This window comes from Dunckerocampus dactyliophorus, chromosome 13 (genome assembly GCF_027744805.1).
Source record: "Dunckerocampus dactyliophorus isolate RoL2022-P2 chromosome 13, RoL_Ddac_1.1, whole genome shotgun sequence".
Lineage (NCBI taxonomy): Eukaryota > Metazoa > Chordata > Actinopteri > Syngnathiformes > Syngnathidae > Dunckerocampus > Dunckerocampus dactyliophorus.
The window spans coordinates 3298041-3324000 of record NC_072831.1 but is presented as its reverse complement, the minus strand read 5'-3'; the positions used below and the strand labels follow the sequence as shown (position 1 = coordinate 3324000).

The following is a 25960-nucleotide window of genomic DNA, read 5'->3' as shown; positions in this document are numbered from 1 at the left end:
CCCCGTCAGCAGTGTAGTAAATCAACGAGGACAAGGTCTTGTTTGGACTACAGTCATGGAAAAAATCATTTGACCACCCTTGTTTCCTCAGTTTATTTATCCATGGGCTCAATGCAGCGTCTACGTCCCCCGAGAAACTTGCACATGCGCAACAACTCCACCTACCCGAGTCACTAAACCTGTGAGCCCACGTCAGGTTCACGATTCACTCATGCCTGAGTTGGCTCGTGAGTCTAGGTTGACGAGTACCCGGGTTCTTCAGTTAAAGGGATACAGTTTATTCAGTTCAGGTTTTGTGTGGTAGCTTCCGTTAACAGTTGCTGATTGTCCTGCTTAACAGTTTCCTTCTCATTTCCTGATAGCCTCTACACAATGAAACCAACCTGTCACAAGGGGAAATAAGGAATTCTTCCCTGTATAGGGAACCAGTGGATCCAGCCAGGTGGTTTGGCATCAGGAAGGAAGCTACTGTGCTGGACTACAGCAAGGTATACTGGATCCATAGTGTGTGTCTGGGTTTGTGTTATGTTAGAGCCAATGGGAGCCAAGCCCCTTTAACTCTTTCAATACCAACGACGTATCTGTAAACCTGAGCTCCCGATCCCAACAACGTATTTATGTCTTACGTTTTTTTGCGCAAGAGGCAAAAAGAGGTTATGATGCAACACTGCCCTCATGCATTAACTTTTAAGCCATAAAAACGGCCACAAGGTGGCAGAAGTGCCTTTGATAAGAGCTAGGCAGGGATCATTACAATGAACAATCACACATGATTGGAAGGAGGAAGTGAAAGAGCTTGGAGGAGTGTAGCGTGCAGAAGGTTTTAACACATGCACGCGCACAGATAATTGAGCTGTCACAAAAGCAAAAAAATATTTGTGTCAAAGTGAAAATTATGCTTGAAATTTGTCTTCACAAAAAGCTGTTTTTCTCATTTTTCTAGTCAGGAACTGTTACTTTCCTGAAACTTGCCTATGTCGATTACTGCAGAACGGGAGTCTAATCTTTCTTTGGGTAGGTTCTATGTTGATATAGCCACAGAACACAATATGTGCCTGAAAGATCAGTCAAAATCGTCTAAAATGGGCAGTGCTGATGGGCTTGTCTTTTGGATAAAAGCTGGGATTGAATGAATTAAAGAGCATCTGATCTCCATTAAATTCTTCCATCTGTAAGGGTAAAAAGTAGGAATGCTCCGATTAGGATTTTATGCTGCCGATTCCGATACCCATCATCCATGAGTGAGAGCAGCCGAGACTGATACCGATCACACGGATTAACTGTATCTTTTTTCAATGTATTTATGATGAGTGGTATTGTCCGCCGTCTGACGATTCCAAGGGCCCCTGGCAGATTCCTTTTTTGCCTTTTATTTTTGTGAAAGGATTTTAGTAGAACTTGACACAAAATTGAATTGAACAATGAATTAAATTGAATGTATGCTTTTTGTAATATGAATACTTGGGAAATAAATTGTTCAATCATTTATTTTTAGTTCAAGACAACACAATAAAGATAATAAAATAAAAGTAATAAATATGTTTACGGAACAGAAATGTGTGGTGCCTAAGTTAAAAGAGAATCAGTAGAGTGTCCGGGTTGCAGAGGTTTCACTATTTCATCACTATTACTATTTGTCTTTTATTTATGACTAGAACATCTCAATTGTACACTACTTCATGTTCCAAGCACATCTAAACTCAAACATTGTGGACATCGGAAACATTTATGTTGAAGTCTTGCAGTGTTAGACACAACAGTGCTTCCTAAATTGAGTTGTCTGAAATTGTGATTTTGATTTGAAAACAATAAGTCGTTTAGCCCTAGTCTGCTACCCTATATAAGGTCACGTCTTGTGTCACCAGAGAGTTTCTAGTCATGCTGATAACGTACCAATTTGGGTGGTGTCGCTTTCGAAAAGTTAGCTTGTTAGAAGAGTTTCAGAGTGCACACTGGACAGCTGTTCTGCACTCTCAGCACACTGGTTTTGTCTTGTCCACTTGGCTATTTCCATCTTTGTCAGTGCTTGTGTTTTCCCTGGTCTGGGTCGAGGAAAGATAGTCGGGACAGATGATGGTAGAAGCACCCTCCGTTTACACCTTCGGTTTCAATCTTTCCTTTATCTGAGGCACAGTATCAAAACAACTGGCCTTGACTGGGCATAATATCCATCCTTCTTCTCCCGCTTATCCGAGGTCGAGTCGCCCAGTCTTCCCTCTCCCCGGCCACTTTGTCCAGGTCCTCGCGGCAGATCCCGAGGCGTTCCCGGGCCAGTTAGGAGACAAATTTTCTCCAATGTGTCTGGGTCTTCCCCGAGGCCTTCTACCGGTCGGACGTGCCCTGTACACCTCTCCAGGGAGGCGTCCGGGAGGTCATCCTGACCAGATGCCTGAGCCACCTCACTTGGCTTCTACCCCGAGCAGCGCTTCTACTCCAGAGTTTCTTGGCTTTGCTGTGAGTTCATGGCAGCAAGCGTTTGAATCTGGTTCCTGGAATGTGTTCCGGTCGTGACGTCGCAGCCAAGATGGCGTCAGGTCCAGACGGTTTTCTCTGGGGAAGGCGTATCAAAATCACCACTTCATTTCACTCCTATTTCACAGTTATTTATCTATGAAAGCAGTATGACAAAAATGTTTTATGAAGTGACTACTTTCATTTTCTTATTGTTTTTTTTCAAACTGAATTTTGGTATCATGAGCACTTTAATACCACATGCCTGTTCCACACTTGAAACTTATTCTTAACTCATTCAATCCCAGCCATTTTTCTAAAGGCCAGCACATCAGTACCGGCCATTTTAGACGATTTTGACTGATCTTTCAAGGCACACAGAATATTGTGTTCTATGGCTATATGAACATGAAACCTACCAAAGGAAAGATTAGACTCCCGTCTTTCACGAGAAAAAAAGTTTGTTTCTACCTTTTTCCGTTCTTTAGTAATCAGCAGTAGAACATACAGGAGGTAAGTTTCAGGAAACTCTCAGTTCCCGAAAAAGCAGCTTTTTGTGAAAAGATGCATTTCAAGCACAACTTTCACTTTGACACAAATATTTTTTTCTTTTGTGACAACTCAAATATCTAAACAACTATACCAACATAATAAACAAAAGAAAAGGGGTTGTTTTACATCAAAATAACAATTTATTTACAAATATAATGTCATGAACTATTTACAGTTTTTATATTTGGAACTGGACTATGTGTGTGTGTGTGTGCATCTCTTCAAATTTCTTGACCACGCGTATCCTCCTGCACGCTGGACTCCAGCCTATCTCACATCCTCTTTCCTGTCATGTGCGATTCTTCCGTTGAATGGCCCTGCCGAGCTCTTATCAAATGCACTTCTGCCACATTGTAGCTGCTTTTATGGCTTAAAAGTGCTCTGAAATGTTAATGATTTAGTGCAGAGTTGCATCATCACCTCATCATCATCATCTTTTTGCCTCATGCGCAAAACAAAATGTAAAAGACGTATAAATAACGAGGTGGGATCTGGCGTTCGTGATTATAAAAAGATATAAATATGAATTAAAATGTAAGCTACAGGTACATGTCATGCCTAAAGGCCTGAGTTGTTTCCTCATTTTTGAAATTTCATACAATATTGACTTACTGACCTGTGTTGCAGAGCCACTTAGTCGTGCTGCTATTGTTGGTGTTTGAGGCCACAGTGTATCGTCATCAGGCTCACCACTATCGTCAGCTCCAACAATCTCCCCCGAACATACCTGTCCTGTTCACAGACGCCACCAGGGACACTTTAGACAAAGGCCTCATACCGTGCTTCAAGTACCTGCTCAACTACACTTTCTACAAGTTTGGATTGGAGGTAACAGGGATATATTGCTTATTCACAGTGCTTTTTTGCTGGTTGATTTCAGCAACTTTACCTGTTGTCCAATGTTACACTGCTCCATGCGTGGTCAGAACCTTACAGTACATACTCTCATGTGCATGAATGCCATATTCATTTTAGTTGGATCATTTTTTGAACGATTATTTTTTATGATGAAATGTTTGTAAAATATATGTCTGCAATGTTTTAAAAAATAAGGGTGTCAAAACTGTTTTAGTCGCTAATGCACACAGTGGAAAAATAATGTTCAGGTGAACTGTGTATTTCTGATTTTTTTTTTTTATTAAATACGGCTGCAAAAAGTTGCAAGTACCAGAACTTTGATAAAGAAGGTGATACACATGATTGAATTCAAGAAAGAAGTGGTAGCACAGTAGGAAGGTAGCATCACTACCAGTATGATTGTAATGTAAAGGTTCCTAGCTAACGCAGGTTGCAGAGGGAAGGGCTTAAAGGAGACACATAACAGATAGCGAGGCGGGCCAGTGTGTGTCATGATGATTGTAGCTGCTGCTGAAGTTTACAGTGTACAGTGGCGCCTTGGTTAACATCATTCATCCATTCCAGAAGGTCCAACTCAAACCAAAACAGACTCGAAGCACAGCAAATTTTCCCATCAAAAATAATGTGAATTCATTTAATCTGTTCCAGACACCCGAAAAATGTTAAAACAAAAAACATTTTATCGACAATAATTATAGTTTTACATGCAGAAAAAGATCAAAAAATAATTAGAAATGACAACTGAATGGACAACTGAACATTTAACATCACTTTAACTTGGTTTTGTTGGCAACCCCCACCCCCCAAAACCATCAATGAACAAGATAACACAAAATAAACACATTATTCTACAGCAACCACAATTTGTAAAAATGTAAAAAATATACCTAACTAATTATCAACCTTCTAGAACCAGTAAACATGGCCGTCTATGTTTGACTGCTACACATGCTACAGTAACTTTTTTGTTGGAAGCAGAAATGAGTGTTACGGATGTAAAATGAGATGGGTAGAGTGTCACCCTCCATGCGCCGCTGGGTTGGTAGACAGTTGCGTGGGAACCGGAGTAGATGTGTATGCATGGATTCTATTTAAGCCATAAACTTGGGAGGTCTTGCACCCTTGTCTCGGTACGGTCCATCGCTTTTGTGTGGTCCATGTATTTGTTACGTCGTGTATCTCTCAAGAACTCTGATATAAACAAACGCTGTTGTCCTAAAATGGCGACCCACCATCCACCAGTTCAAGTTCAAGCCAAGTTTTTCCAGAGAGATGATTACATTGCTGTTTGACGTGTGCAGTACAAGGCCGTGCGCTAGCATGAATTAACTTGAGACAAATGTGCACATTAGCACTCAATAAGTCATCAAAACTTACCTTTCTGCATTCCCACATAGTATCAGCATTTCAGACCAAATATGAGGTGAAAGAAAAATGGTAAAAATACAGTAGTAGTCTATCTGTGCGGCATGAGATAATTAGCACACGCACAATGGACATGCATCAAGTGAGGCGGATGTAACAGAGAGAATCCGGACACTTTTCAAAATAAAACATAAAAAAAAAATGAAAATGGAAATTATTTTTTTTCTGTGCGGCCCGGTATCAAATGACCCACGGCCCAGGGGTTGGGGACCACTGCTGTAGGACTAGAGTGAAACAGGGTCCATGTGGCTCTTCTGTCCCCTCCCCTCTCAGTCCACTCATCTCCATGTTTGCTTGTCTTTGTTAAAGGTAATAGTCATGTTAAATGTTCATTTATCCACTTTATACCTCATTTCCAGTGGTGTGAAAAAATGCCCCCTTCCTGATTTCTTTTTTTTTTTGCATGTTTGTCACATTTAAATGTTTCAGATCATCAAACAAATGTAAATATTAGTCAATGACAGCACAACTGAACACAAAATGCAGTTCTTTATTAATTAAACTATTTATTATTAAGGGAGGAAAAAGAAATCCCAACCTACATGGCCCTGTGTGATTGCCCCCTAAACCTAATAACTGGTTGGTCCACCATTTGCAGCAACAACTGCAATTACATGTTTGTGATAACTTGCAATGAGCCTCTTACAGCGCTGTGGAGGAATTTTGGCCCACTCATCTTTGCAGAATTGTTGTCATTCAGCCACATTTTTCAGGTCATGCCACAGCATCTCAATAGGATTCAGGTCAGGACTTTGACTAGTTACCTGTATATATACCAAGCTTCAGTGACATTTTTAGTGCAGCAGCTAACACGAAGAACTATTTTTCCGGTGTAGTGACGCAGCCCTTCACGTCACTACCGAGACATAACAGGCCCACTCCAAAACAATGCACTAGGACACCAATCTGTGCTGACTCGGAAACAAAAACAAGCATATGAACAACTACGAATAGACAAACAAATGATGACTAAAGTATTAGCACACATTCCATTTTTTGTTTCTACACGTCTAGATGGACTGTGTTATGATATCATGTGCTCTGTGCTCCATGTATCACGATCAAAATCGTGGTTACTTTTGGGCGCCACACATGGGAGGTGACAAACAACTGCGATTGGCAAAACTCATCGCCAACACGTAGCAAACCCTGCGCGCGGGAGGTGACAAGCGGCTGTGACCAGCTACACTGCTGAGCCATGCATTCACATCAAGAGCGAATTGTATGAGTCTCCCTAATTTTTTTCAACTTCGCGGGATCGTGTCACAAGCCAGCATGTGCAGGATGACATGCATGAGCACAAACTTTCACATGCATGAATTTCGCATGTTGCTTGGCTGGACGATGACTCGCAAAAATCGCCTTATCGCACAGGTTCCATTGGAAATGAATAGAGTAGAGGCAATGTCGCCGCCCGTGTGTGGCACCCATTACTCCATGGACAGTTGTCCGTCTGGTCCAGCTGGCCTGGGGCGTCTTGGGTAGGTGGAAAAAAGTCTATCTCTTGGAGCAATGTCCTCCTCGCCATACACACCAAGCCTTCCCATCCAGGGTAAGACTGTATGCCACTCAGTGCAGCAGAAACACTCGGCATGGCTTGGCAAGCTCCACGTTTACACCACCGAGTCACGCCAGTCCTGACTCTCTCACCCCCCCGTCTGCTCTGACGTTTCACTCTCTCTTCTTGCCCGCTCAGCTTCTGAAATCTGTAGCTCATCCTCCGTGTATTCAGGCTCAAAAAGATAAGGTTCTGGATCATCATTTGTCCAAAAGTAGTCATCATCAGCGTCTCTCACAAAGTCGGCCATGATTAGTAGTTGCAAACAGTCATGCGCTTTCTGTGCTGCTATTGTTGATGGAAGTAGTGTTATTTCCTATCTATGGGCTCTGTGAAAACAATGCACCCAGGAAAGAAGTCTGGTCATTTTTAAAATGATCAAAATACAGCAAAATACTGTAAGTATTACATATTATCATGAATGTATGTTACTGCATGGTCACAGCATGGATATTAAACCATAAAACCTTGTTGGAGCTTTTTTAGAGGGCTTTATAGTCGAAATAGGTGCATAGAAATGAGAAAGACGTGTTCATGCTTCACAAAAGGATTGTAGATGGTGGGCAAAATTAAAAAAAACTGCACTTTTCATTTAAACACTGCATATTTGTTTGCTTGTGGCCATCTTCAAAGCAAAGCATATTTGTTGGCTGGAGTTTACAGTGAAGTCTATCTACTACTACGGGTGTGATTGCCACAGAATTAGGATATGTTTTTGACTAGATACTTGGACGGGTGGCTTTAGCCCCCCTGTAGTCAGAGCAGGTTTTTTTCTATGAAAGAAATTAGTTCGGGCAGGAGCAAACCACCAAGAATGTGAGTCAAATGCACCAAAATAAATAATAATAGTCCTACAAGTAGTTTTTATTTGATTAAAATGATTGTAGAGGACCCAAGGGGGAAGTTTGCCTGTATGGATTAGAGAAAATTATAAAAAATGTTGTTTTTAAAAGTAAATGAAGATGTATGTATAATCCATTCACCTTGGAAAAGCCCAAATCAATATGACATTCATGCAGACTGATCAGTGTACGTAAACTTCTGTATACAATCTGTGTTTCAAAACCAAATATTAGGCAATATTTTTCTTATACCCCAGCATCCTCAAATCCCTTTTTCTGTTTTCAGATCTGCTTCCTGATGATTGTGAATGTGATTGGCCAACGAATGAACTTTCTGGTCATCCTCCATGGTTGTTGGTTGGTCGCCATTTTAGTGAGACGACGTCGATCAAAAATTGCAAGGATATGGCCAAAATATTGTCTCTTTCTGGCCATCTTCATGATCTATCAGTATTTACTGTGTGTGGGTATACCACCTGCTCTCTGTAAAGGTGAGCTTTTATGTGATTTATACACAAGTTCAATGTAAAGAACCCTCCAGCACAATTTTATGAAATGTTTTTGACCCCTGTTTAGACAGTGGGCCTTGCAAATATTTAGAGTTCAAGATGGAGTTAGCAGTTGTGTAGAACTGAACTGCTTCGTACTGCAAGTGGTGTCTAATATGATATAAAACAGTGGTACCTTGGTTAACGTCCGCCTCGGTTAGCGTGTTTTTTGGTTAACATCCCAAATTTTTGCTAAAATTTTGCCTTGGCTTGCGTCTGCCTGGTTGTCGACGTTATCGTCCAAAATACCGTCCAGTTTGTTTGCGCCACCATCTTGGGTCACGCACCACAGACCGTGATCGCGCAGTGCATTGTGAGCCGCGGGCGCCTTTTTAGAGCAACAGTGTTTGTTTGTATCAGAGTTGCTGTGCTAGAGAGCGATACACATCTACTCCGGTTCCCGCGTAACAGTCCATCAACCTGGCGGCACATCGAGAGTGACACTCTGTGTTTGGTTTTGTGGGTTTCTATTAACTAGGTGAAAGTGATGTTAAATGGTCGTTCAGATTTCCATTCATTTGACATTTGTAATTATGTTTTCATCATTTTGTGCATGTAAAACTATAATTGTCTATAAAATGTGTTTGGTTTTAACATTTTTGGGTTTCTGGAACGGATTCATTGGATGTACATTATATTCTATGGGAAAATTTGCTTTGGTTAGAGTCCGTTGTGGTCTGAGTCAGACCTTTTGGAATGGATTCTAATATGTTGCTAAAAAAGGTAAAAAAAAGTTGAATAAATAACTCATTGGAAATCAAATCATATTCTTTAAAGCTCAAGATGATGTTGCTGATGCTCATTGTGGCCAAGTTTGTGTGGGCAATCCTTGCTGAGATCTGTTTGCATGTATTTTCGAAGCGCAGTGACTCCCCTACAGTTGTGTTATGGTGCTTTTGCATCTCGGCACACTATGTTTGGAGGAAAAAAACACCCAACTTTGTCCAAAAAGCCACAAATTTGACATGCGTGCTGAATGGCAGATGTCATAACTGGTGAGGAGCAACATTCAGTGACTTGGCTACGCTGCCAAAGTGCAAGTGTGCATGTGTTTGTTCCATCCTTACATTGCCTTAAACATTTTTCCTTGTATGATGTCACTCCATCAATATGTTTGTAATATGCCTTTGTTTACCTTTTAAATGCTGTATTTTCCCTGTCTTTGCTGTAGATTACCCATGGCGGTGGAACACCCCAGTTTTAATGAACTCTGCGCTCATTAAATGGCTTTATCTGCCAGACTTCTACACAGTCCCTAACTCCAAAAACCTGATAGGTGGGTTTGACTTTCATTTCTTTTTGTGTCCATGTATCAGATTTGTTTACAGGACAGAACATAAGGACAGAATAAACAGTATCAAAGAGCACTATAGATACAAATAGGTCCTGGACCATGCTTCTATAGTCATCCATCTGTCAGTTTACATAATCTTCCTTCCGTCACCTCCAAATGATTCAACAATTTCTAATGTTGAAATTGACTGAGGATTAAACCAATAAGGATGATACTCTTAAGCCTTGGTTGTCATTTTAAGTGTCAGTTGTTTGGGATGTCACGAGACACCCGACTCACGAGACGAGACGATACGCGAGATTGGGTGCACGAGAGCGAAAGGAGATTTTAACATTCATTTTAAGAAAAGTATTTTACCAGTCTGACTGAACAAACACACTTTTTTATTTAACCGAGTCACAAAACAATGCAGGTGCATTTTGAGATGTTTTTATTGTCCTACAAATTGACGCTCAAGGATATTATTGTCACCATTTTTTGACACCAAATAAACCACAAACATGTTAATATATAATAATAATAATAATAGTATAGTAATATTAATAATATAATAATCATAATAATAATACAGCTCACTGTTTTTGTCGTATCTACTTGTCTTTGCTTTTGTGTGTGTGTCTACGCTACATATTCTTACGTGGATAGACGTAAGACGGCAGCAAACAAAAATGTACGACAGTTTGATGGACTTTAATTCGTAATTTTGAAAAATATCATTTTTTGTGCAATTTGATCTTTTAAACCAATATTGCTAGCATACGCTAGCCCGCGGGGGTGGTTTTATATTGCAATCAGTCCCTTTTAATGGGACCAATCACCAATCACAAAAGAGTATTTCTGTGTTGCCTTTTTTTAACATGTAACATATGCTAATACCACTTCCATAGTGGACTTCGTGCTGCTGATATGCGCATCCCAGCAGTGGAAAGTGTTTGAGTGTGAGCACATGGAGGAGTGGATGGTTCTGGCAGGAGACAATACAGACAGCCCTGATCCAATGGAAGGACGACTGTTTAACCCTGCATCCAACTTCATCAACTGCAGGTACATTCTGTATTCTCTTTTTGCATGCATTTCTTTATTTTGTATTCTGAAGATTGATATTATACCGTATACACTATTCTGTAGTGTATACGGTAATGTATAGCATTACAAAGTACTTCTTTAAAGAAAGTACAGTTAGTAATAAGCTTAGATTGTGAGACATATTTTACAGCTGAGTGTGCAGAAGGAGACCCCGCTACTAGTATATTTGGTGTATTTGAGCCAGGTGGACCCAAAGGAAAGAAAGAATCCACAATGCCAATGCAGCTTCCATTTTCACAGTTCTCTTATTACGCAGAGTTACCACACGCTTCGCTTCCGTATTGAAGGTTATTGAAGCAGTTTTGCGGATGTTTGCTTCCTCTTTCCCTGACGGTCATCATCTTCTTCCTCTTGGGCTGCCCGCAGGAAGCTTTTGCAGGGGCACAGCGCTTAGGCGGCATTGTAAGGGCTTAACTAATCCAAAAAAGTTATCGCTTAAACAAAAAAAGTTATTGCGAACACACCACCAAGATACAGTGTGGTGAGACAGGCGAGACACAACAAGGGAAGATGCTAGGTGATGCTGCGATGACGCGCAGCCAATCAGCTCACGGGATAAATCCACTTGTGCTCTCATTGGTGGATGTCACGCCGGAAACCAATCACGTGTGGCATGTGCAGTACAGTACAGTACAGTACAGTACAGGCATGCACAAAGCCTCTGAGTCAACTCATCTCTTTGTTCCACAATATGGCTGCCGATATGGCTGTATTTTTTTCTTTTTTCTTTTTTTAATTTTTTTTATGAATATTTTGGAAAAACCCGCGAAGCCGCAAAACGTGAAGCGCGAAGTGGCGAGGGATTACTGTGATTGGTGGTTAACAGGTGTCATGTATGTGTAAACTCTGGGGGGCTGAGTAGCGGTGCACAAAGACAATTTTGAAATGTTCAAAATGTGTGGCACACATCATTTCTGTGAACTAGTTGTGAATGCAGCGTGAATGCGCTGTGACCTACCGTATGTAGGCGGGAGGTCCGCATACCACAGTGTGTCTTATTCACATGAATGGGTTAAACTTTTCCACCACCTCTTGGAGCAATTTGAGTGGAAATTCTCAAGTAATGTCCCTTGTGATTTTCTGTTCGTAACTCATCATAATGCCCAAAGCGATGTCTTCTAGTCAGCAATTCCCACACTGTATCTTTTTTTTCCTGGTTTATTGCCTCCTTCCTGCTCTTTCCGCATTCTCGACCTGCAGCTGCGAGAAAATAATAGACTTACCTATCTTTACTGCATGAGCTTCTTCTCTGGAGTTCAATATCTTGCAGGTGCCTTGCAAATGGAGAAATTAATGAAGCTGTAGGGGTAATGTCTGCTGTTGTGTGGCGTCACGCGGGACACAGCGGCACCAAATAATGACCGGACTGCTTCACAGATGCGGGAAGTAGTGGTGACAATGCACACCCATTCGGGAGCCATGCGCGTTGTGCACTACACGTAAACAGTACTTGACAAGGTGTAAATAAGTTGTGCGGGAGCGTAGCATTTCCTGCCAATAAGCGCCAATGCCGGTCACGAATTGCCTGCCAAGTGCGTAATTTATGTGTAAACGTAACGCAAACAGTGCACAAAATAGTCTCGTAAATAAATGAATAAATGACATGTATTGCCACGGCAAATTGCGGGACAATGCAGAGGCAAAATGCGTGCAAGTGTCAACGCTGCTTACGCATGAAGTCTAATACATTGAGGGAGCTTAAGAAGCCGATGGTGGAGGCTTATTCTGTGTCAAAAAGTCCAGGGTCATTGTTTTTGTCCCAGTGGCCCCTAAGGACACTATAGACATACAAAGTACTGTATACAATCCACTCGGGTGATAACTGTTAGGAAAGTATGCATTGTTATCGCACCTATAAAATGTCCTGTGTCCTTTAGTCCATTAGATTTGACCAATATTAGTACACAACGTCACACTGACTTGCTATGATTATCTGCTGGCGACTGGAGACAAGTCTCTCCAACGGTGTTTCTATGTCAACGAGCTCTGATTTACGTAGAATACATCTTTGCACCTGATACAGTACGTGTCTCGGCATGTGAGTCTAGCCTTCACTGCGTCTGTCCCTCGCAGGAGGAGGAGATCACCCCTCCCCTCGCATATGTTCTTTATTAACTAACATTTTGGCGTGAATAGTCAGACATTTCTCTAGAAGCCATCAGTTCACGTTGCATTCATCTCCTTGCATGCAAGTTTTATTCAATTGTATCTGTCATGATTGGCCAAGAACTTGTCCCGTCTCCTTTTCCTGAGCCCAGTAGCCCATTTCACACTGTTGATGTAAGCCTTGAATGTTGTTCTTTTTTGCTGTGTAACAGCTCAGCAGGAAAAGCACTGACATGGGAGTGGGGGGTGAATCCCCAAATTTGCCGGCTTTGAAGGTAGTGTCAGAGGCAAAACAACAGAGACACACGGCCCCCCGCCCTCCTCTAGTGGATGCCATTGTCGCTGTCCAACAAGAAGCTTATGACGCTTAAAGGAAAGGTGCACTTTTTTTTTTCTTTTGCCCATTATCCACAATCCTTATTTGAGACATGAACACGTCTTTTTTTTTGGTGCATTCTAAAGATCTAAAAACAGGTAAAAAGAGGGAGGTAATTAATGCATGTAACGGGACACACCTATTCTGCCTAGAAAGGGCACTATTTAAACACCTCCAAAAAGCTCCAACAAGGTATTATGGTTTTCTATCCGTGCTGTGAGCATGTACTAACAGGTACAGTCATGATAACATGCAATACTTACAGTATTTTGGGAACTTCCTTCCTGGTTGCATTGATTTCACATAGCAACATAGAAAGGAACACCTAGCGTTAACTTTTACAAACACAAAAACACAGCAGCAGTGGGGGCAGCGCCAATATGTAGCGTTACCTTTCGCTACAGTGTGGTGAAGCTAGTCGCTAGCCGGCTAGTAGCTAGCCGGTGTTGTGTGGCGAGGTGTCACTACGCCAGCAACGTAGTTCTTGGGAGGAACAATGTTAATAACAATAATAACAACAATGGGCCTCATTCACGAAACGTTCTTACGCACAAATGTGTTCTTAAAGCCTTCTTACGAAGATTTTTGGCATTCATGAAACGTGTTCTCAACTCACAGTTCTTAGATCTAAGAACAAATTGTACGAACGCTCAGGAGGACTCTTACACACAAGCAAAGCTTGCACTTTCAATGCGCAATCGCCCTCATGATGGATTTTGCAACCTGATCCCAAAAAATGTAGCGTAAATAAAATATCCCAACAATGATTTATCATCAAAACAACTCAAATATACTCTATGGATAAATATATATTCAAATAAAAAAAAAGGCTGGCTGGACGTGCGCTGCACAGAGAGAGAATGTAAAGGGACCATTAGATTTATTTGCTGAAAGCCACCAATATTTGATGTCCCGCTTCAGGCTTCGGGCTTCCCTCTCTGTTCTTGCAGGTGTGCAGGATCATCAGAATAACATCGCAATGAAACGTGGTGTGCCTGTTGCGCACGTAGCACCCCCAGATAACGACATGCGCCCCCAGGCACGTCTTGAGCCAGAGCACGGGGCTGCTGTATTAATTAGGCAGCGTCTAATAGTCAAAACACTTCTTTTCAACCTCTGCGGTGGTACGTTTCTCCGTGGAAACGGCATTTACGTTTCCTTCAATGGTGCTCCATGCCGACTCTTTTTGGATGGCCTGATGACCGGTGGATACACGTGAAAATAAGGTGGTCTTGTGTTCGCTCACTCCTTGTAAAAGCACCTCTATTTCAGTAGAATTGAAGTTTTTCTTTCGTTTGTTGTCCAGCTGCTCCTCAGTCTTGTCCTTGCGCGTTGCCATCTCCGCCTCCAGCTGCCCGTTGCGCACGGCACATTTTTGACTTTATATAGGAAATAATAGGCGGTGACCTATGCAAATTAGGGCTCACATGCACGGGCATCGCAGTTGGCATTCATCAACCTAAGAACACCGGTGAGAACGATTATCCCTACTTAAGAACGTGTCGTGAATGCGGCGCAGTTTCCAACCCGTCCCTTCTTAAGTACACTTCTTAAGAAGACTTTTAAGAAGATGTTTGTGAATGAGGCCCAATGTCGCTGTAGCTTGGTTAATATGCAGGTCACAATATGTAAATGCCGCCTTGTTGGCGCTTTTTGGATTTTTTTTTTCAGAAGGCCTTATAGGCAGTCCCTTTATGTGCATTCTTAGCTGCCTCTTTTTTGATGTTTTTTATCTAAAGAACACACAAAAGAGAAAGAAGTTTGACATAAGGATTGTGGCTGATGGGCAAAATTCCATAAAAAGTGCACTTTTCCTTTAAGCAAACCTCAGAAGTTTCTTCTTAGTTTTTTGATTTGCTTTACGCAGGATATGACTTCACCGCTTCCGAAGAAGACACATGTATTTTGCATCATCACGGGGCATCTTCACACATGGAGGTTTCAGAAATGAAAAGATCTAGATGTCATGTTTTGTTACATGCCGCTATACTTCTCAAAGACATTTGTACATGAGCTGTTTGTGTCCCTCTTATCTTTCAGGAGTTACCTGGACATGGCTAAAGTTTTCGTGTTTCGCCACCTATTCTGGTTTGTCCTCTCAGTGGTCTTCATCACCGGGGCTATGCGTGTCTCTGTATTTGGACTGGGATACCTTCTCTCCTGTTTCTTTTTTTTGCTTTTTGGTACCCAGTTATTTGTGAAACCATCCACGACACGCCTTGCCATGTGGGATTGTCTCATCATCTATAATGTGGCAGTCATCATATCAAAAAATATTCTATCAGTAAGTAAAGTCAATGAATAGGGGTGTCACGAGATCTTGTGAAATTAAAACACGAAGAGATTTCTTGTTCAGAAAAAAACTGTCTTGCGATAATAAATAATTTAATCACACAATATTTTTTTCACAAATGAAAATTAACTTAATACTTTTGCCAGCCTCCATATAATGCCATGTGCATGCGTGTCTGTTTTCCTTGTCTTTTGCCTCTAAACAGGCAGGAATAAATTTCACTCTGTGCATTTGTTGAGCACCTACATGCTTCATAGAACAACTGCATACAGAGTGAGACCTCCTGTCTGTCATACAGTCACTATGTGTGGTGGAGGTGGTAAAAACACAGTAAAAGCACGAAGCCTCATGAGGAGCAATGCAACGTAACATAGTAGAAGTTAGGAGGAAAAACGATGCTTGCAAAGCCAAATGTCACAGCCCCCGTGTGGGAATATTAATAAGCAAGGTGAGCCCATCAACAGCAACATGCCAGGATGCCCAATTTGTTTGAAAGTGGGAGCAACATAAAAAGCAGCGCAACAAACTTGCCCACTTCAAAAATATCCACTTGACCCAAGTTTTCCCATCTGGGGAAAAAACAACCTGCACATGGAGATGCAGAGCCTTCATCCCAGTCAACACTCAGTGAGACGTTTGGTCAGCAAAGCAAATACAAACGCAACAGCGCAAAATAGTGTGCATTCACATAAAGTCAGCGCAAAAGAAATGCTGCTCTTTGAGACAGTTGAAATTCAAGAAATGCTGCAAACGTCTGACAGACAGTATGTATTGCCTGTGAGGAAATCAATGTCACAAATGGCAATGCCACAACGTTACAGAGTGAACGATGACATATTAAATGAAATATTGCATTATTATATTTATTATATATTATCATAAGTGTTTTACTTGGTTTTACAGTAGACGCCCCTACAACGTAAATATTCCGTTCCGAGAACCTTTATGTTATAGGGTTTTTATGTTATATGAAGCGTAAAATACATGTAAATAGCCTAATCGGTTCCAAGATCTTCCCAAACTCACCCCTTTGGTCCACCAAATATGGTGGGAAAATATAAGAAAACGTTAGCATAAACATAGTAGAGTAACATTCCAATATAAAATAAGGTAATAAATAAGATTACTGTAAATGAATAAAACTGAAAAACAGAAACAATCCTACTGTTCACGAGATGTCTTGATCAGGAGCACAAGTGGAGGCAGGAAGGAGGAGGACTCGCTGGAGTCGAAATGCGACTCAAAGAGTCTAAGAGTCAGCTGGTCTCACAAACAAACGCACACGCACTACACGATAATGCTGTGTGCAAAATTTTAATTTGTAACTTAATTGTTTAGGTTAGTTTAGGGCGGCCGCACGGTGGTCTAGTGGTTAGCACGTTGGCCAACACAGTAACAGCTTGGAGATCGGGAAGACCTGGGTTCGATTCTCCCCATTTCTGTGTGGAGTTTGCATGTTCTCCCCGTGTGCGTGTGGGTTTTCTCCAGGTACTCCGGCTTCCTCCCACATTCCAAAAAAGATGCAGGTGAGGTTAATTGGCGACTCTAAATTGTCCATAGGTATGAATGTGAGTGAGAATGGTTGTTTGTCTATATGTGCCCTGCGATTGGCTGGCGACCAGTCCAGGGTGTACCCCGCCTGTCGCCCGAAGTCAGTTGGGATAGGCTCCAGCATGCCCCCGCGACCCTAATGAGGAAGAAGCGGTATAGAAAATGCATGGATGGATAGTTTAAGGGTGACTACGAAGAGGAAGGAGCTTGAAGGGAGCAGCTTGTCTATCACACAAACACACGGACGGCCTGGATAAGTCAGCCAATGAGATGAGAGCGTAGGTGGTGCACCGATAATCAGCCAATGAGATGAGGCGGTGCCCCGAAAATCAGCCAATTAGAGTGTGAAGCGTCAGAAGGCGTTAGTCTGTTAATAAAGTTGATTGAAAAAAAAAATCTTGCACCGACTTGCCGCTTTACGTTATGTGGAATTTCTTACGTAATACGATGCAAATACTTTACATAAATTCTTTATGTTCAGTGGAATTTACATAAAAGGTTTACGTTACGCGAGGTACTACTGTACTTGGTCTCACAAAATGTTAATAATATTGTTTAGTGCCAATTTGTGGGACAATAAACATTTCAAAACCTGCATTGTGACGCAGCTAAATAAAGTTGGTTTGTCAATTCATATTTTTTCATTGTACTTTTCTTAAAACCAATGTTAAAATCGTGTCTCTTGTTCTCTTGGGCCAAATCTCGTGCATTGTCCCGTTTCGTGAACCGAGTGTCTCGTGACACCCCTACTAAATGAACTGTTCTGATTTTAGTTCCTCAAATTATTATTTTTGCTCAAATGTTCTGGCAGCCAATTCTTGATTTCATAACCATTGTATTTAAATGTTAAAGGGTCCCTGACACGATTCATCAACTTTCCTTAAATATGTTGTGTATTGTTTGCAATTATTGTTAGATTTCTTGAAAGCAAATGGTAAATTTGCAAAAATGACATTTATACTTCATGGCACCAGCCATGATGAACTAGTTCTTGCAGCTCAGCCTCACTTCCTGATGTGAGGTAATCAGGGTGATACCATTCAGCTAAAGAACAGTAAGCAAACGCTTCTTGGAGGTAGACATAGATTTGGGTCAGTATGCTGCTGGATGTTCACAGTATCCAAGTGATACTGTAAGTTTGTTTTCTTTTCCAAAAGAGGAAGGTTAAAGACAACAATGGATGAAGCAGGTGCAGAGAACGAGAGAGAGATGGACGCCCACCTGGAGTTATGTTCTTTGCAGTGATCATTTCACTGACGACGGCTTCGAAGGAACACCTTTACAAGAAGCATTTGGCTTGAAAGTGCAAAAACAAAGAACAACCATTACGTCAAAGTTGGCGCAAGAGAGTAAATCCTATCTTGTTTATATACAGTAATGTCTTCTAACTATTCCACGATAGCGACAAGGCTGTAAAGTGTCATACATGTTACATAAACATCTTTTCACAGCCGTATGTTTACTCTGGGGAGAGGGGCGATGGCAACAAACATTTATCCACATATACAGTACAGTACAGCTATAAAAAGCCCTTTACGCTCATTAAGAAGCCGATTTAAACAATAATTGAAGGTTAAGCTTACCATTCTGTGTTTTGAAGGTGACCAATCTTCATCTCCATGTCTTATGGCTTAAGTCCATGTTCTTCCTCCTCAAACTATCGACAAATGGCTCAAATCTTGGCTATAATCACTGTAAACATCCTGTCTCGTACACCGCTATGTTTGTGGAGCTGAGTGATATTACACTGATGAGGTCACTTCTGGAAATGAGGCTGAGCGAGCGAGAGCTAGCTAGCAAATTTACCATTTGCTTTCAACAAATCGAACAATGTAGAACATTATTATAAAAAATATATCACCTATTTAAGCAAAGTATATGTATCTTGTCAGGGACCCTTTAAACCTAATGTTAATGACTTGTGTCTCTTTGTATGTTTCAGATTCTGGCATGTGTGTTTGTTTTGGAGATGCAGAAGGGCTTTTGTTGGATGATCCAGCTCTTCAGTTTAGTTTGCACAGTCAAAGGATACTATGATCGTAAGTGCCATTGTTATTGCGAAACTAAAGCATGAATGCATTGTGATCGATCACTGACACCGACAAAGGAGAAATATATTCGGCACTATTGACCTGGAAATGCATTGTGGCAAAGTGGTACACATTACAGATAAAACAGTATCAGTGTTGCCAGATTTAAAAGACTAAAGTATGCTATAACAAAACTTATCGCATAAGGGATATGCTCATGATCTGGCAAGTGGTTAAAGCCCTCCCCTTTCCTTATGTGTTCCATGAGACCCTATTTTAGACGATAGTGTAGTGGTCCAATGCATACAAAATAAAAAAGGTTCAAATGTAACCTTATCTGTTAGGCAGTGTAGTCATGCAGTATGAGTGACTTGTATTCCCTATTAAACCAGTACAGTACTGTACAACATATTAGTCTGGAATACTCATCCTGTTACACATCTGTTGTCACTGGAGTACACGGTTTGAGAGGGGAAAGAAGGGGGAAATGAGAGCGAAATAAAACAATGACAGGGTTAGACAACAGATCAGCATTATTCACTGGAACGTGGGAGGACCACCTTTGGGGATGACGGAGGAAACACAAGCATAAACATGACAACAATACTTTTTGGGCAACCTGTGGATAGTTAGAGGGAAGAAAAACCAACAACAAAAAGGAATGAACAGGGTCAGCAACAACATTTCCTGCTAGTGCTTGCTTTGGCCTGATTGAAGAGGCCAAAGGGATACACAGATAGTGGAGAACAAACAGCAATAACAGAAAAAAGGCACAAAAAATACAAGTATTGTTTGGTTTACGAGGGGGGTGATGGGGGAAAAAAAAAGAGGATGGAGCAATTAAAAAATGAAGGGCAGGATAGAATCCACAAAGCACAATTCAAGTTGAACACAAAATAATAATAAGCAGTACAGTCGTCCTTCGTTTATGGTGGTTAATTGCTTCCAGACCCAACTGCAATAAGTGAATTTCCGCAAAGTGGGATTCAATATTAATAAACAGAATATTTCCATAGTTAGCCTGTTCATGACTTTCTAAATATGCTTTTTAACATTATTAGAGCTCTGTAGTCATGAAATAACACCCCTATAGTCATTTTTACACTCCTATTATTCTTTGTTCACATCACATCAGGCTACGGGATCACTGCAGGGACATAACAGACGACCGCTGTGAGCATAGCAAGTTAGCGAGCTAACAATTTAGCTTCTCCAATTTACTTATTCTGAACTTAGGAAAGTGTTTCAAATTGGAGTGGGGAAGAAGGACTAACAAGCCAAAAACTTACCACTTCCACACGGAATGAGAAGACAACCTTTTTTTCCACTCCATCTCAGCCATGGCATGTCCGGGTAAAAAAATAATAATAATAATGTCGTCCTAACCTGCGAGTTGAAAGCGTTTGCCTAGCAACAATGCGGAATGAAGATGGGGAGGATGACGCCTCGCAATATTTTCGACAGCAAAAATGTGATATTATTACACGCCTTGAGGAAGGAGATGGAAGAGATACAGCGGCAAGCTGCAGCACAAAGAGAGCAAGAACTTGGGTGTCTGCAAGCAAATATACTGTTTGTCAATTGCCAATTTTCTGCAATCAAAGATACCACTTTGATCCCACTATGTGGCAGAAACAACACCACATCGTAAAGTTCACCAACAGGGAAATGAAAACTGCACTGCTGAAACAGAGAAAGAAGCTAAAAGGTACAAATGTCTACATGAATGAGCATCTATCATCAACGCTGGCATCCACAGAAAAGCGTGGGACTTGAGGAAGCAGGGAACGATTCAAGGTACTTAGAGCGCCAACTGCAAAATCCACATCAAGCTAAATGGAGGACCAGAAGAGGCTAAGTGCTTGTCATCAAAGATATCAAGGATCTGGATACATATTAAAGATCACATCACCGTGACAACAAGGAACATGGAGGATACAACCCACAAACAAACAACCATGCAGTTGAAAGGCTTACATTCAATAACATTTGACATCACGACCACGTTGCAAGGCCCTCAACAAGAAGTACTGGAATTAGGAACCCGTGTGTCTGCATTCAGTGACACTCACAATGCAACATGAAAGACGACAGGAAGACCTGGAAGTGGAAACCTTCAGCTATGAACACCACAAACGATTAGAGATTGGATTGGAGAATGGCATAGATTTGGATATCAAGGGAAAATGTTTTATAAACAATAGAGAAGAATAATGTACATATAAATAGTGAATGTTGAATACAGGAAGTGAACAACTATATTAGCAATTGATGTGAAACAAAGAGGGGGTAGGATGAAATAAGGTCTGCTTCTTCCTACTCCTTTTCAGACATGTGGAATTGTTAACTATAACTTGAAGTATTCCAATGTAACTATGTATGCATGTTTGTAATAAATTAAACTACAACCATGTTCATGCACCAGTGAATCCTTACATATAAAACGGATCTTATCGATCAATCTTCTTCGCAAAGGTTTGAAAGTCAGCCATTGTCCTCTTCCAGCTAAGGCTAAAGCTAGGCAGCGGCTGTTTCACTCATGTCAGTTACTTACTTGACCATAAAGGGTGGACGGTTAGAGCTGTATCCTTCTTCACTTGAACTTTATTCACAACTTTGCAGCAGGTACAATCCTCACACGTGCAACTAGCCCGGCGCCTGCTGTTGGCGCGTCTGAGCAGTGGAACTATTAGAAAAACGATGGCGTTCATGCCGTTGGATGACCAGCCATGAGTTTGACCTGTACATTATTACCGTAATTTCCTGTGTATAAACCGCTACTTTTTTCCTGAAACTTTGAACCCTGCGGCTTATACAGTGGTGCGGCTATTCATTCAGCTGCCTGTTTCTACTGGCAGCCTCTTGTGAGATCAACGCGAACACCACCTTTCTGTTTTGCCATGAGTTATTTCTTGAATTCAGTTGTGTTTCTCACCACAATAAGACAAAATGGAGCCAAAGAAAGTTGCAAGTGTCATCATTTTGATAGAGAAGGTGAGAAACACAATTTAATTCAAGAAAATAACTCCTGGGAAAACAGGAAGGTGGCTGTAATTGATCTCGCTGCCACATCGTGTCTTTGGGAACAGTCAGGTCTTCACTGAAAGTGGATCTGATGGTTTCTATGTTATTTCATTTTGTGTTGTTTTATTTCTTGACAGCAAACACAGTTAGTGATAAGAGCTGCAGCCTCCCAGTAGAGGAAGCTGGGATCATCTGGGACAGTATTTGTTTTCTCTTCCTGTTGCTGCAGAGAAGGGTCTTCCTCAGTTTCTATTTCATTCACGTCGTTGAGGAATTGCAGGCATTTGCTAAACAGGCATCAAGGTAAGCCCACTGGACTACCCCCTCACCCCACGATCCTCACACCTTCAGCAATTCTGATGCTGTGTGTGTCTTTACACAGTGAATTGACAAAAAAGACTCTTGAATATTGAAGACACAATCTTATCATGGCACACTTCTTAATTGAAAACAGATTTTTAAAATAGTTGTTGTGGCTGTTTATATGAAAAGTATTTGTAGACCGAATACGCAAACATTTCAAAAGGGGTCTGAAAGTGGAAGGCTTGCAAAACGCCAATTTCAGAATGAAAACCCACGTGTGCGAGGCTTCTGACAAATGTAAATACATTGTTGAACAAAATCATCAGGCCCTGACAAAGGCTTCGTTCATACTGCAGGTCAATTTCGATTTTTTTTGCTCATATTTGACCTGTATCTGATTTTTTTTGTCAGTGTGAACAGTACAATTCAGATTTTTTTCAAATGTGACCTAGGCCTCGTTCGTATGTAGATATAAATGTGATATGTATCCCATCTACTGCAGTCTGAACAGTCGGGGCGCATATATCCGACCTATACGTCATTGAAAGGGGTGGTTTATCGAGCAAGAATTGGGTGAATGTACTCACCGATGTAGGCAAAAGTTATTGTTGTCATCCGAAAATTATTTTTAAAAAGTATCAGTGCCACACACATGCTCCTCGGAACAGACCTCGCAGCAAGTTCTCCATGAACTCGGCAGAATTCTTGTCCTCTTTTTTTCTTAATGTCTTACGCGGAATCATTTGATTAAGAAAACATTCACTCCCGTTGCACAAAATCCATGAAATTGCCACAAACACGTTAAGGGGAGCACACACCACAGCAATCTTTACTTCCGTGAACGCACGGAAATGCGTGTGACGTTGTGCTTTTGCGCTTGCGCGTCACTTCCAGGCTGCGTTGCGTTCACATTAACAAGTCACATTTGTTTGGTAATGTGGACAACCACAAACAAAATCAGATTTTAACAAAACATCTGAATTGGGCTTCATACTCTGCTGTGTGAACGTAGCCAAAATGACAAGTATTTGCTTTTGGTGCATTGCATGGTTGAGTAGAAATTGATGAATGTTTGCTTGTAGGCACATTGCTAGTACCTGTTCATGCTAATATGTGTCCATGTTCGGTGTTTGTAACCTTAGCTACCATCTAAATCAAGGGTGCCCATTATGTTGATTGTGGACCTGGCAACACTGAGCCAAGATGTCTTGTTTATATGTGATGTAAAAGGTCACCGGGAAAAGCCAAACATTTGCTCATGCTGAAAGGAGCACACAGCGTATGGCCAATAGTTGCAATCAGAGATAATGCATGTAATCTGGGACATCACACTGAGAAACCAAATTATTTCAACAATCTAATAATTTAGTGCATGGAAACATACTGAGTGTACTGTGATCAGATGGTAAGTAGACCATCAAAATGGCAAAAGAAGAAACATGAGCAAGAGACAAAAAACCAGAGTGCCTGTAGCTGATGAAATATTGAAGACCAGAAGACCAAATGTGTGCTATAATTTGGCTTCCATGTGAGTCGTCTGTCAGAGATTCACAATGTCATGTCCCGATGGCAAAGTCAAAAAGACTTTCTGTTTAAAAAAACTCAAGTGGTCGACCCAAAAGCTGGAAGACCTAACGGGCTTGTCCATGAAAACGCAGTCCAATCCTCTCCACATAGCCAGGTGCTACTGCTCAACTTCAAGTTCCAGCTTTCAGCCCTTACTGTATTTTGCAGAGGCCATCTTTTGGTTTTTGGACTGCAGTCAGCATCAATAAAGGCCATAATGTTGGTCGAGGATCAGCTTGTGTCTGTCAAGATATGAAAATGTGCTGCCTTACTGAGTCCAACCTCAGCAGCGATGACGCGTCACAAGAGGCCTTGCTCGTTTTCGTTTTGTTGACCAATCTTGCAACGTCCAAAGACAGAAAGTCTTCTTTGCATTTGCCATCAGGAAGTCAGAAAGTGACCTGAATGCCACATTTGGATTTGTTTAAAAAAAAAATCAAAAAAACCTTTAATCAGCTGATAAACAGCCTGTTTGAGTTTAAAAGCAGTTTTCAATCACTTATGAACTTTTTTCTCTCTTGCTCTTGTTTCTCTTTTTTGGATTCTGTTGCTTTACTTACAACCTGGTTACATCCCCCGGTGCCTAATGGGAACACTTGTAATTTCCCCCAATTTAAGATTTGTTCAGGGGATGTGTGTCCTTTGTTTCTTTCAAAGTGACCCACTCCTGTTCATGTGTTGTCTGCATATGAAGTTGTCAACTTCTGTCCATCCTGGTTGTTGTAATGGCCAGATATCGACAGCCTACTTTTGACATTGCATGGTGTCAAAAGTTTTTGTACAGTATTGTTTGAGAAAACTGAAAATTTGATCGAATCACTACCTTATTTTTTCCACACAAAAAGCTGAAAGACCAATATTGTTTTATTAGTGTGTATGAATGTTATGTCATTTAGCAAAATGTGTACAGGTATTTGTTGTTTTAAATGAAACTTACACCTTTTTACCTTTTTTTTTTTTTGCTTGTGTAATCTTTTGCAGGGGGTGTGAGCTCTTCAAAGCCACTATAATGAAAAACATTAAATTACACCAACAGGCTGAGATGAAATCCTTATCCCAGCTCAAGAGATCGTAAGTATCGGTGTTAGGCAAAATATTTTGGTATTTAGTGTACAGAGGCAATTATTGATTGAGAAATAAACCTCTAATGGGTGTGTTGGGTTTTATGTGTTAAGAATAATTTGCTGGAACTGTAATATTTTTAGGAGAAAAATGCAAATATGTTACAAAACAAAGCTTCTTAAGTTAATTATATCATTAGTAGTAGGGATGCACGATAATTATCAGCCGATATGAGTTATGTCCATCCATCCATTTTCTATACCGCTTCATCCTCATTAGGGTCGGGGGGGCATTCTGGAGCCTATCCCAGCTGACTTTGGGCGACAGGCGGGGTACACCCTGGACTGGTCGCCAGCCAATGGCAGGGCACATATAGACAAACAACCATTCACACTCACATTCATACCTATGGACAATTTAGAGTCGCCGATTAACCTCACCTGCATGTTTTTGGGAATGTGGGAGGAAGCCGGAGTGCCCGGAGAAAACCCACACACACACGGGCCCTAGGCCCTAGACCACTAGACCACGCCGGCTGCTCTAAACGTGTGTCCAAATACAGTCCACTTTGCTGCTCTACAGCAGGTGGCTCCCTCCGCTGTATACTCTGGTTCTCCCGATAGTAGTGATGTGGTAGTAATGCCATGAAGAAGACATGTCATGATGTTTGATTAGGACAAAACAACATGTACAGTTGGTCAAATCCTAATTTGACCAAAAACTACAGTTAAATCTAATTTTGAAAATAGGTTATCGGTTGTCTGCATCATATTGGTCTTGAGAAGCAGAAAGGTGTCCGCGTCTGTATCAGTTTGAGAAAAAAAAAAGATACCGTGCATCTATAATTAATAGTCATATGATAAGAATTACTTAAACTATTGTCCTGATTTGGAAGCCAGGAGCAATCACATATTTCCATTCGCAAGCTGAATTCAACCAAACCAGGCTATGATTCATTTCTAGTGAAAATAGTAGGTATAACATGAAATCTATAGATAAACAACTGACATACATATACTAATCATTTCTACATAC

The 25960-nt window shown here is 41.1% G+C and overlaps 1 protein-coding gene across 1 annotated transcript in view; it reads left to right on the top strand.

Moving 5' to 3' along the window:
- The window catches only part of piezo1 (piezo-type mechanosensitive ion channel component 1), a 127613-nt gene that overhangs the window by 57377 nt on the left and 44276 nt on the right, over positions 1 to 25960 (top strand). Inside the window, exons 20-28 of the mRNA XM_054796223.1 lie at positions 363 to 488; positions 3631 to 3831; positions 7973 to 8177; positions 9406 to 9510; positions 10416 to 10572; positions 15137 to 15380; positions 18883 to 18979; positions 22132 to 22297; positions 24845 to 24934. Of these exons, the coding sequence (XP_054652198.1) occupies positions 363 to 488; positions 3631 to 3831; positions 7973 to 8177; positions 9406 to 9510; positions 10416 to 10572; positions 15137 to 15380; positions 18883 to 18979; positions 22132 to 22297; positions 24845 to 24934 (1391 nt within the window). The remainder of the gene's footprint in view (positions 1 to 362; positions 489 to 3630; positions 3832 to 7972; positions 8178 to 9405; positions 9511 to 10415; positions 10573 to 15136; positions 15381 to 18882; positions 18980 to 22131; positions 22298 to 24844; positions 24935 to 25960) is intronic.